General features: G+C 41.4%; 1 protein-coding gene across 1 annotated transcript in view; it reads left to right on the top strand.

Moving 5' to 3' along the window:
* Window positions 1-12778, top strand: part of loxhd1b (lipoxygenase homology PLAT domains 1b) — a 78423-nt gene extending 65645 nt beyond the window's left edge. The window contains exons 33-42 of the mRNA XM_061928287.1: window positions 1020-1228; window positions 2735-2920; window positions 3002-3129; window positions 3233-3350; window positions 5622-5799; window positions 5885-6070; window positions 9833-10003; window positions 10085-10217; window positions 10420-10575; window positions 12269-12778. Coding sequence (XP_061784271.1) covers window positions 1020-1228; window positions 2735-2920; window positions 3002-3129; window positions 3233-3350; window positions 5622-5799; window positions 5885-6070; window positions 9833-10003; window positions 10085-10217; window positions 10420-10575; window positions 12269-12749 — 1946 coding nt within the window. The 3' untranslated portion in view covers window positions 12750-12778. The remainder of the gene's footprint in view (window positions 1-1019; window positions 1229-2734; window positions 2921-3001; window positions 3130-3232; window positions 3351-5621; window positions 5800-5884; window positions 6071-9832; window positions 10004-10084; window positions 10218-10419; window positions 10576-12268) is intronic.
* Window positions 12779-13448: the final 670 nt, after the last annotated feature.

Below are 13448 nucleotides of genomic sequence, written 5' to 3'. Positions count from 1 at the left end.
GCATGCAAAAAGAAGATGGAAGAGCAGGGAAGTCTGGAAATGGTGGATATTTTATTTACTTTTAGCTTCTAATGTTAACCATATTTGAAGTAATGGACCAGGGCGACAAAAAAAACAAGCAATCAAGTGATCAAAATAATAATAGTTGTATATGACTTCATTTGTACTGTCTATACAGGGAAATGCGCTCCAGTTCTGTAGATGACATCACACCAAGAGGGGGCGGCATATTGAGTCTAGCGAGAACTCAAAAACTAATTGATTCAAATTAAAGTCCTAATGATAGTCACACACACACTATGTGTGTTGAAATTATCCTCTGCATTTGACCCAACCCCATCCCTGGGAGCAGTGAGCCGCAACGGTGGCCGCGCTCAAGAATAATGTGGTGATTTAACCCCCAATTCCAACCCTTGATGCTGAGTGCCAAGCAGGGAGGCAATGGGTCCCGTTTTTACAGTCTTTGGTATGACTTGGCCGGGGTTTGAACTCACGACCTTCCAGTCAGTTATATGGATTTATCCGATTTAATCCGATTGTATGGGAAATTATGGTAACATTTTAGTATGGGGAACATATTCTAAGTAACGAAGATTTAATTTAGAGTTATTTGGACACTAGGGGAACATATTCGAAGTAACAAAGACTTAATTGAGAGTTATTTGGTTAGGGTTAGGGTTATAATAAGGCCATGCAGAATAAGGCATTAATAAGTACTTAATAATGACTAATTAAGAGCTAATATGTTACTAATTTGCATGTTAATAAGCAACTAATTAATGGTGGATATGTTCCCCTATTAAAGAGTTACCGAAATTATATATTCAGAGAACTTGTTTCAGTAATATGGAGTCTTTTAATCATTTATGGGAATTATTTTTGCTATCACGAAACGTGGTAAAACAAGGACCAATTCAACAACAAAACTGAGAATCCTGCCGATTCCCAACAGTGTCAGCCGGCAGGCAATAAATGAAAACTGTTAACCGTTAAATGTTTTCCTGTTTGCCTCCTTCAAGTCATCCCCTATCACTTCACTCTATCCACTGGAGTTGAGTGCGATGCCAGCACCACTGCCAGGGTCTACATCATCATCATCGGCCCCGGAGACCTGGAGACAGACCGGCTATGGCTAGACCTTCCAGACGGGAAGAAATCCTTTACAGCTGGCAGCATGGAGCATTTTGTGTGCTATGGAACTGACGTGGGCGAGATCAAGAGAGTGGAAGTGAGACTGATATATTTTTTTTTACGCATGCCTCGTAGGGTTGTACGGTATACCGGTATTAATATAGTACCGCGATACTAATGAATCATATTCGGTACTATACCGCCTCTAAAAACTACCGGTCCCCCACTCGACGTGTCTTCACACGAGCATGTTCGCGGACTACCTAGCTAGCGGCTAATGTCTAGTCGCAGTGTTGTAACTACTTCTAAATCACTAATCCTTGATTCCATGGCGACAAATATAGTACATTTATCTCAAGCATCATCCCTATAGGACGAGTTATAACTATTCATACCGCTCTACATACCGCAGAACACCAGAGTCATAAGTGTGACAATCATTGGTACTAAAAAAAACTAATATTGGATGTGTTAAGAATGATCTATAGTCAACACAGCCAAGACAAGATTTTACTATGCCCAATCATTAACCATCTATTATCTTAACTTTGACCACACTACATACGTGTATGAAGACCATACTTAGTCAACAGCCATACATGTCACACTAAGGGTGGCTGTATGAACAATGCCAACACTGTCATAAACATGTACCATGTAGTGAAACCACACTAAACAACAATGACAAACACATTTTGGGAGAATATATGCACCGCAACACATCATAAACATGACATAAAAATTCCCAGAATTCCTTGCAACACCAACTCTTCCGGGACGCTGCAATATAAACAAACGCCATTGGTGGATCTACACCTAACATCCACTGTAATGATACCAAGTACAGGAGCGTATCTAGTCGATACTACTATGATTACATCGATATTTTTTAGCATCACAAAATCTAATTGTGTAATAATGTATATTATCTTTACAAACTCATTAAATATCTCCCTAGACACATGAGTACTTTGAATATGACCAATGTATGATCCTGTAACTACTTGGTATCGAATTGATACCCAAATTTGTGGTATCATCCAAAACTAATGTAAAGTATCAAACAACAGAGGAATAAGTGATTATTACATTTTGACAGAAGTGTAGAAAGAACATGTTAAAAGAGAAAGTAAGCAGATTGTACATTAATAATTCATTTTCTACCACTTGTCCTTAATCATTTTCACAAAATAATAGAATGATAAATGACACAATGTTACTGCATATGTCAGCAGCTAAATTAGGACTTAATCATTTTCACAAAATAATAGAATGATAAATGACACAATATGTTACTGCATATGTCAGCAGCTAAATTAGGAGCCTTTGTTTGTTTACTTACTACTAAAAGACAAGTTGTCTAGTATGTTCACTATTTTATTTAAGGACAAACTTGCAATAAGAAACGTATGTTTAATGTACTGTAAGATTTTGTTAAAATAAAGCCAATAATGACATTTTTTGTGGTCCCCTTTATTTAGAAAAGTACCGAAAAGTACTGAAATACATTTTTGGTACCGGCACAAAAATATTGGTATCAGGACAACACTAATCCCTCGTGTTCTCTCCTCACCTTTCCATTCCCTCGCCGTTTCTTTCACAGCTGGGCCACAACGGCGCCACACCAGAGAGCTGCTGGTTGGTGGATGAGCTGGCAGTTGCCGTGCAAACCAAAGGTATCAAGTACAGCTTCCTGTGCAAATGCTGGCTGGCTAAAGACAGAGGAGACGGTCTGACGGTCAGGCTGTTCAACGTGTTGGACGCCAGCACCATCAGCATCAACCGCAAAGTAAGTCCCAGCCAAGACATCGCATTGTCTCCCGAGTAACGAGTAATACAAAAGCTGTTTGTCTCATTTGTGTTTGTGTAGGTGATTTATTCCACCACAGTCATCACAGGCGACACACAGTATGCCGGCACGGACACCAACATATTCCTGACTGTGTACGGAGCCAATGGAAGCACAGAGGAAATGCTCCTGGCCAAGAATGAGGACAGGTCTGTCCTCTCTGATTGTACTAATGTCCAGAAAGTACCATTTGTTTATCTGATGTAAGGTGCTAATTTGAGTGGAGGTTGATTTTGGAATTCTGTTGTTTAGATTTGAGCGAGACCAAGAGGACACATTTAACCTGGAGGTAGATGACATCGCTCCTCTAAAGAAGATAAGAGTTCGGATTGATGGCAGTGGCAGCCGTCCCGATTGGTTCCTGGACAGAGTAAGGAATTTAATTGCAGTAGTTTGTTGGGAAATTGTTGATGCATTTGCTTTGTTTAGATCAGGGATGTCAAATATGCGGTCCTAAATGGGTTATAATCGTATATCACTTTTTTCCGTCAAGGTACTCAAAGCGCTTTGACACTATTTCCACATTCACCCATTCACACACACTGATGGCGGGAGCTGCCATGGAAGGCACTAACCACGACCCATCAGGAGCAAGGGTGAAGTGTCTTGCTCAAGTACACAACTGATGTGACTAGGTTGGTTTAAGCTGGGGATCGAACCAGGAACCCTCAGGTTGCTGGCACGGCCACTCTCCCAACCTGCGCCACGGCGTCCCCACGCGAACAGGTTCAATCCGGCCCGCGAAATGAGTTTGCGGAGTGTAATGTTATGTACGTGAGGGGTGGAAGGAGACGACACCACGAGGAAGCTCAGGTTACCGGGTTTATTGTAACCTTTGATGAGTGAGTGGGAGGTGTATGCTACTCTATGTGTTTGTGGCAGGACTATGTGTGATTTTAACCATGTGAATATTACCAGACGATGTTGTAAGTGCGTGTTGGATGAATCCTTCAGCAGTCCAAAAGGGCGAGGCAAAAAGGATGTCCGTAAGCAGGCAGGTGGTCGAGGGCAGGAGAGAAGCGTGTCCAAGGGAGAGTCGAGGATCGAGGGAGGCAGTCCAAAGTCCGGAGGGAGGTTGAGGCACAGAGCTCGAGCACACGGAACAAGACGGGTACTGCGGGAGAAACAAGGAACATGAGACAAGGGAACAAGGAGGACGAGGAGAGCGATAGCGAGGACAACAGGAGGGAAGCCAGAGACGTAATGCTTACTGCAATGAGTTAACGACATTCCGGCATAGGCTCCAAGGGTCGACTGGTCTTTATGCTCTGATTATTGCCAGGTGCGCTGATTGCCGATAGTCTGCAGCTGCGTCGTTGCGTGGGCGTGAAGTGCCCGGCACGTGCAGGGGCATGTCCTGGCATACTGCCAGCCTGAGTACTGGCGGAACTTGCTGCAGGAGAATTGTGGGTTCGAGGCCGCGCTGTGACATGTAAAATTGATCTGCATTTTTTAATTAAAGAAACTGCTGTTCTAAAGGTGTCCACTGGATGTCGCAATAGCAATCCTCTTAGGCAAGCAAATAGTTTATACTGGGGCAAGCAAGTATACCAAGCAAGAGGTACAAGGTAAAGCGGGGCTGCGAGTCCCCCCACCCTCTCGACCCAATGTAAAACAAACGGGAGTAAAATAAACAATTGGTAATGCTGCATGAGACACTGCACATTGATATAGCTCTGTGAAAATGGTAGTCTTCTGTGCAAATTTAAAGAAATTGAAAAGTGGAAATGACAAATGAGGTAGTTATGTGGAAGCGTTGTTATTTATGCTTTATTTTGTTTTTGATCAATCCTAGATGGGCTGTGACTTAAAGTGTAATTGCTTTGTAGACACACTGAGATTAAGTCTTTCGATTGATTGATTGATTTAGACGTTTATTAGTAGATTGCACAGTACAGTACATATTCCGTACAATTAACCACTAAATGGTAACACCCGAATAAGTTTTTCAACTTATTTAAGTTGGGGTCCACTTAAGTTAATTGGGCCCCATTCAGCAACCGTTCTTAAGAACACATTTTGTTCTTAGGCCGACTTACAAAGTTTTTAAGGAGATGTTTTCTTAGCTGGGATTTGTTCGTAGGTAAGAACAAAATCTACGAGTGCTCCAGAGCACTCTTAGGGTGGCCTATTTATTCTTTAGTGTGACAAGTTCCCTTACTTCTATTGTCTAATGTTAAATTAATATCATAGATAGATAGATAAGACAAGACAAACTGACATATAGCAAAACAAGCAATAAATAGACATTTCTAAATACTGTATGCCCGGAGGGGAAATACATAATGTAAAAACGTAAGTTTAAGAAATAAATTTTCGTCACATGGTCGTGAAATATGCGCTCCCTCCCCCAGGGCACGATCTGCGGCATCTTGCAGTAGCAGCAAAAGCATTGCCATTGTGTGCGCACGCACACACACACATGCACGCGCGCACAATCGAAAGGATTATTTGTGATATTTACATTTTCAGAATGTGCTTGTTCTATTTTGGGCCAAAGTAAAACAAAGAAAACAGTCTGAAGTTGTTGTCGTTGTATTTTTAAGTTATCATGCCATGATTTTCCTCGTCTGGCCCACGTGGAAGTACATTTTTCTCCATGTGGCCATTACTTAAAATGAGTTTGACACCCCTGGTTTAGATCCTGATGCGAAACCTAAACACAGAGGAGGTGTACATGTTCACCTATGAGAACTGGCTCTCCAAGACCAAAGGACCCAGTAGGACTGAAACGTGTGAGCTGGCGGCTGTGGTGGACGAGGAAGAGATGGTGGAGAAAACAACCTACATCATCCAAGTCCAGACCAGTGATATCACAGGTGTGTCACAGTCACCTTCTTCCGAAATGTCACGTGTCATTTTTAATTACCTAATCACGGATCTCTCCTTTCCTGATGCTGTCAGGTGCCGGCACAGACGCCAACGTGTGTCTGATGGTGTTCGGAGAGTTTGGCGACACGGGCATGCTGAAGCTGAAAGAGAGCGCCAACAGGAACAAGTTTGAGCGCAAAATGAAAGATGTGTTCCGGTTCGCCGACATGCTGAGTCTGGGCGAGCTCTCCAAAGTGCGAGTGTGGCATGATAACAAAGGTAAGCAAAAAAAAAAAACAAGCTCCTATGTAGGGTTGGGGAATAATCGAAAAATAATCAAAACCAACATAAAACCTTCAAACCGACTTAAAATGTCCATACCGTTTATTTCAGTTTTTTACTATTAACAGACTGCCTTTAAAACACTTGACTGGTTGAGTATTTGCCTTTTTTTGTGGCGGTGTCAAGTTTTGTAGTAACCCAACACCTAATAATACTTGTTCATCCGTGTGGACCGGACATTGGCCGAAAGCTAGTGGGCAGCCTAGGACACAGTCGTCTCTCTGGGTTGCTTTGTTGGGTCTGCTCTGCGCGCAATACGTATTATTTATTGCTCATTTTTTGGTTTGTCGTTGTATTTTTTTTACTTGTAGCTGTTTGAAGAAATTGCACAACTGAAGTGGCAGCCGGTTGCATCAGCTCTGTGCTATTTTATGTCCTTTGTCTTCTTTATTGTTTCCTGCTTGTTTTCATGTGTTTTTAACTTGTTGTGGACTTTTTGTAACAGCACTGAAACCACATTATTTCCACAATGTGGGATAAATAATGTTTATCCTGCGACGATCTGTCACTTAATTTCTGTTTGTGCTTCTTTGTTTTGTATTTACTTCCCATCAGTGCTCTTACTTTGTTTCCATTTCCTGCTTGTCCCGTTGAGCGCTGTGTTTTTTCCTCACCTGCTGTTGATTGGCAGCGGGTCCACACCTGCTGCCAATCAGTTGAGGTGGGGGGGTTAGCGGGGGGGTGTATATTGTAGCGTCCTGGAAGAGTTAGTGCTGCAAGGGGTTCTGGGTATTTGTTCTGTTGTGTTTATGTTGTGTTACGGTGCGGATGTTCTCCCGAAATGTGTTTGTCATTCTTGTTTGGTGTGGGTTCACAGTGTGGCGCATATTTGTAACAGTGTTAAAGTTGTTTATGCGGCCACCGTCACTGTGACCTGTATGGTTGTTGACCAAGTATGCATTGCATTCACTTGTGTGTGATATTATGTGATTGGGCCAGCACACAAAGGCAGTACCTTTAAGGTTTATTGGCGCTCTGTACTTCTCCCTACGTCCGTGTACACAGCGGCGTTTTAAAAAGTCATACATTTTACTTTTTGAAACCGATACCGATAATTTCCGATAATACATTTAAAAGCATTTATCGGCCGATAATATCGTCAGTCCGATATTATCGGACATCTCTAATAGTGAGTGATAGGCAAACTTCCCCCCAAAAAAGTGCAATTCCGTTTTGGCATTGTTTAACACGGATGTGTAACAATTCATAATTCAATTCATAATTCAATGGATCACAGCTGGACTGTCTGATTTGTCTTAAAAGACGTTTCGCCTCTCTCTTCATGTTGGCTTGGATGAGAGGCGAAACGTCAAACCGAACAGTCTAGTTGTCATCGATTGAATGTGCTTAGAACACAATGACCTTGAACCTCTAAAGGCTTAGTGGCCACATGCGTGGACAGCATCTTTTAGCTCTTATTTCCAAAATTGTGTACACTACTGAATTGGGGTCTTATGCTGACATATGGACACTTATACTGCCATCTGGTGGTGTCAGAAGAGTATAACATACAATGGAATTTGGAGAAGAAAAAAGGGTAAAAATAAAAATTAGCATGTCACTACACATGAAGTACACGTTTGTGTACTTATGGACTAAATACATCATATAATAAGATGATTTTTAGTTTTTATTCTAATTAGGGTCCAATAAGCCCAAATAGCAAAGAGAAATAAAAAAAAAAAGCATGTAAACAAACAGCTTGGGCCTTAAGAAGTTTTTAATAGACATTAATAATTCAGAAAAGATTACATTCATCATTGGTCCCCTTTAATTGTTAATTTGTGCATCTAAAATTATTTCAATATTTAGAGAATAAACTAAGTTGAGCAATAATTGTGGTTTAACCGAAATAAAGTTAAAGTACCACTGATAGTCACACACACACATCAACATTTTGCAATGACTATTCTAACACATCTCAGTCATTCCAGCTGCAATAACACTCCATTTCTTTTTAATAACCACCGTTTGTTCAGGACAAAGAAAAAGCTAGCAAGCTAAATAGACGACGAGAGTTGTCGTTGAATACATATATAACGTATTTTTCCGGACTTTAAAGCGCACCGGTATGTAAGCCGCACCTGCTAAATTCCCGAAGAAAAAATAGTTTCCCATATACTAGCCGCACCGGACTATAAGCCGCAGATATATACGTTGTGAAATGAGTTATTTACACAGAAATGTTCTGTAAATGTTTATTTACATGTGTTATGTGTTTTGTGTTTTATGTTGCACGATTGCTAGGGATGTCCGATAATGGCTTTTTGCCGATATCCGATATTCCGATATTGTCCAACTTTTTAATTACCGATACCGATATCAACCGATATATACAGTCGTGGAATTAACACATTATTATGCCTAATTTGGACAACCAGGTATGGTGAAGATAAGGTACTTTTTTTTTAAAAATTATAAAATAAAATAAGATAAATAAATTAAAAACATTTTCTTGAATAAAAAAGAAAGTAAAACAATATAAAAACAGTTACATAGAAACTAGTAATTTATGAAAATGAGTAAAATTAACTGTTAAAGGTTAGTACTATTAGTGGACCAGCAGCACGCACAATCATGTGTGCTTACGGACTGTATCCCTTGCAGACTGTATTGATATATATTGATATATAATGTAGGAACCAAAATATTAATAACAGAAAGAAACAACCCTTTTGTGTGAATGAGTGTGAATGAGTGTAAATGGGGGAGGAAGGTTTTTTGGGTTGGTGCACTAATTGTAAGTGTATCTTGTGTTTTTTATGTTGATTTTATTTTATTTTTTTAAACGATACCGATAATAAAACAAAACGATACCGATAATTTCCGATATTACATTTTAACGCATTTATCGGCCGATATTATCGGACATCTCTAACGATTGCACCAAGAAAAATTCCTAGTTTGTGAACCCGTTCTCAAACAATGGCAATAAAAACTATTCTGATTCTGATTCTGATTCTGATTACATACCCTAATTGTTTACAAACGGTGTCTGTAAAAGGGCAGTAAAACGGCTGATCAAACAAAACTGAAGTCATGGTCATAGACCAACTAGCTGCGCAAGCTAGCTCTCCAGTCAGCTAAACGGAGTCAATAACTGCGTGGCGCAGTTGGGAGAGTGGCCGTGCCAGCAACCTGAGGGTTCCTGGTTCGATCCCCACCTTCTACCAACCTCGTCACGTCCGTTGTGTCCTAGAGCAAGACACTTCACCCTTGCTCCTGATGGGCCGTGGTTAGCGCCTTGCATGGCAGCTCCCCCCATCAGTGTGTGAATGGGTGAATGTGGAAATAGTGTCAAAGCGCTTTGAGTACCTTGAAGGTAGAAAAGCGCTAATCAAGTATAACCCATTTACACTAGGTGTAGTGAAATTATCCTCTGCATTTGACCCATCCCCTTGTTCCACCCCCTGGGAGGTGAGGGGAGCAGTGAGCAGCAGCGGTGGCCGCGCTCGGGAATCATTTTGGTGATTTAACCCCCAATTCCAACCCTTGATGCTGAGTGCCAAGCAGAGAGGCAATGGGTCCCATTTGTATAGTCTTTGGTATGACTCGATCGGGATTTAAACTCACGACCTACGAGTCTCAAGGCGGACACTTCAATAGAAGTAGATGGATCAATTCATCGTGATTTTGATTTTTGCTAAAATTGCTCAGTCCTTCCCTCGTACGAGAAATATATAACAAAATCTATTTTAGGTCCGGCTCCGGGATGGCACCTGGACTACATTGACATCAAAGATGAGACCATGGACCAGATTTTCAGGTTCCCGTGCGACCGCTGGCTGGCTAAAAACGAAGAAGACGGCCAGATCATCAGGGAGCTGGCGTGTGCCAACAACGACTCTGTGGACCTCAGTGATAAAACCAGTTAGTAAAAAAAAAAAAAAAACAGGAATGTGCAAAAAATGTTTTTTCTCTGTGTGACCGTCTGCGTCCGCTCTGTCACAGAATACGAACTGGCCATAACCACTGCAAACACAGAGGACGCCTCCACCAATGAAAACGTCTGGATCGTATTAGAAGGCAGGAAAGCCCGCTCCAAGGAGTTTGTTCTGGAGAATAAGAAGAACAAGTTCTCATGGTGAGTCTTCCAGCAAAAAGAAACCCCATTGGGTTGAGTTTTTCCTTGCCCTGATGTGGGATCTGAGCCTATGATGTCGTTGTGGCTTGTGCAGCCCTTTGAGACACTCGTGATTTAGGGCTATATAAGTAAACTTTGATTGATTGATTGATTGATTGATTGAAACCTCAACCGGAATCTTATTTTCATGCCGCGCTCACAGCGGCGCCATCGACACCTTTGAGTTCTCCTCCAAGCACGTGGGCGAGATCGCCGGCATCTGCGTGGGCCACATCACCAAAGACGGCAAGAAGGTGAAGAATGAATCAACGTGGCATGTCGTGGAGGTGGTGGTGACAGAGAAAGAGCTGGGAAACAAGTGAGCGACACCACCATGCACTTTTACACCCACTGGACACTACATTAGGAACACTTGCACGATCGAACGACATCCGAAAAACATTACTGCCTTCTACTGGACATGGAGTGGAACTACAAGGCTGACATTCTTAGGATTGTTTGGCCTTCATGGAGGTCTGTACTCTAATTAGTTACCTGGTTAGTTCGCGTTACTGTACAAAAAAACTACATGACTGATTTCCACAAGAGGGTTCGCACATGAGCAGATTTTCACTTTTTGACGTTACAGTCCACTTGCATCAGGTCAAGTTAACGTCACTGGAACTAAAACGGCACTCACCTCCGTGAAGGACATTATTTTTTAATCTTGATAGATTGGAAATGAACACCAATGAGTTGACTGATGAACATTCTCACATCATTTATTCAGAAAGTATAAATAACGACAAATAAAGGTAGAATACTATTAACCGCAACATGTAAGTGTAAAAAAACAACAACAAAAAAAACATAATGATTTGTACATTTTCAGAATGTGCTTGTTCTATTTCTAAGCAAAGAAAACAATCTGAAGTTGTCTTTATTTTTAAGTTATCGTGCCGTGATTTTACCAGTCCGGCCCACTTGGGAGTGGATTTTTCCCCATCTAAAATGAGTTTGACACCCCTGGTCTATCCTATCCTATCCTAATCAGGGCATCCCCAGGCTAAACCGGGGCTCCAAACCACAAATCACCAAAAAATTATTCCCCGGCGCGGCCACCGCTGCTGCTCACTGCTCCCCTCACCTCCCAGAGGGTGAACAAGGGGATGGGTCAAATGCAGAGGACACATTTCACCACACCTAGTGGTACTTTAACTTTAACTTATCAAACAGAATAAATGTTTTTTCATAATTAGAAGAAAAAAAATACACTTTTTTTTGTTTTTAATTTACTGCTATTTAATACTTTTTAAATGAAACTTGGGTTTAATTTCATGCACGTTTTTGGTACTAAAACAAAATCATTTGAAGTGAATTGTTCAATTACTTTTTTTTGTGTGCAAAATAACACATTTGAAACATAAATTTACATGTTTTCCTGACATCCGTGCAGCCGGGTTCTGAACTCCGTACGTCTGCTTACACGGCCAGCACTAACCCAACGCACCACAGGGGAGTTTGTGAAAGTCTGGAGAAATTCTATTTGTGGAAGTCGCTTCCTAGCGGTTCCGCTGCTACACACGTCACAGGAGGCAGGAGTGCAGAGTTGAACAAAGTTTTAATCATACACAGTTTCAATTCGACTTTTCAGTCTCTGGCTCTTCCAACTCTCCAAGTTCTCCAAGTCCTCCCCTGCTGTTAAAGACAACAGGTGATTAGACAACTCGTACCACCTGGGAAATCTAATCACCTGTTCAGCTGTGTGTCTCAGAGCGCTGTCCTCAGCACCCTGGACAGGGGCGGCGATCTCCGCTCCCACAGGCAGCGCTGGCCACGCCTCCCTCCACACTATTCTTATCAATGATGGAGCAGGAAGGGGCCGGTAAATACTTATATGAAGCACCCTGTCATTGATTGACATTTTACATGTGCTCACAGTGTGTGATCTGCATATACAAATAGGGAGGACTCTGGGTATCATTTCTGCAATCCACGGTATGCGTACTGGCGTGAAACTGTATCAAAGTCGTGTGAGTCATGTGACTCACTCTCCCGCTCTCTTTCTTCAGGTATTTCTTCCACTGCGATGCTCGAGTGCCCCTGGCGCCCAAAAAGGACCAGTTCCAAACATTTGAGTGTTACAAGTCCATAGAGAGCTTTGCCAGCAAAGTCCGTAACCTGGTCCTGGTCAAGTACGAGATCATCCTCACCACAGGCGACGTCAAGGACGCCGGCACGGACGCAAAAGTCTACGTCACCGTCTACGGCGTCAACGGGGACTCGGGTAAGCGCCACCTGCGCAAGAGGTTTCGTAACCTCTTCGAACGAGGTCACACGGACCGCTTCCTGGTGGAGATGTTGGACCTCGGGGAGCTGCTCAGGGTCAAAGTGCAGCATGATGACGGTGGCTCAAACTGTGGTTGGTACTTGGAGTACGTGGAGGTCACCAACACAGCCAACTCGGTTACAACCATCTTTCAGTGCGGTAAGTGGCTGGACTCTAATAAGGCTGACGGGCGCACTGAGAGGGTCCTCTATCCTAAGTACTAAATGACCTACTACCTGGATTTTTTATGTTTTTACTTTTACATCGCTACAACTTACAACCAGAACTGCACTCCCCTCCATCAAGGTCCATTGTACACGTTCATACAGGTCCACTTAACTACCTACATTATACTCATTATTTTTTATTATTAAATGTTTATTCATTGAATTAAATGCATTATTTTAAAGTGGACACAAATACGAAATTCTCACCAAATTGCAAATTTTATCTAAATTTGTTTTAATGTGTTCTATTAAAACAAAAAAAATTAATGTTTGTACATGTTTTCCCTTTGGCCTATTTCCTAAGATAGATAGTACTTTATTGATTCCTTCAGGAAAGTAATAAATGCATATATTTTTAATATATTTTTTCCTTGGCATATTTCTCGTTTAATATAATAAATGACCTCTCAATTAGTATAATAAGTAATTTTTTATTTTAATTAATTTAGGGGGAAAAACTAATTCCATGTTGTGAAAATTAAAAACAGAACATGTTTTATTTCTAAGTAATAACGCAAAATACGAAATGACTGTATTTCCAAATTGATGAATAAGAAAAAAATAAAATAAATGTTCCTGGACCCATTTGCCAAACTACCACAAAGTTTAGTTTAAGTTAAGTTTAGTCAGTTAAGTTCTTTGTGGTCTTTAAAGAGTGTGAGAAGTGGCAGAAAGAACTCTGAACCAAAAAAACTA

Source organism: Nerophis lumbriciformis, linkage group LG33, assembly GCF_033978685.3.
Source record: "Nerophis lumbriciformis linkage group LG33, RoL_Nlum_v2.1, whole genome shotgun sequence".
Classification (NCBI taxonomy): Eukaryota; Metazoa; Chordata; class Actinopteri; order Syngnathiformes; family Syngnathidae; genus Nerophis; species Nerophis lumbriciformis.
The sequence above is the reverse complement of the archived record's forward strand: the minus strand, read 5'-3'. Positions and strand labels throughout refer to the sequence as shown.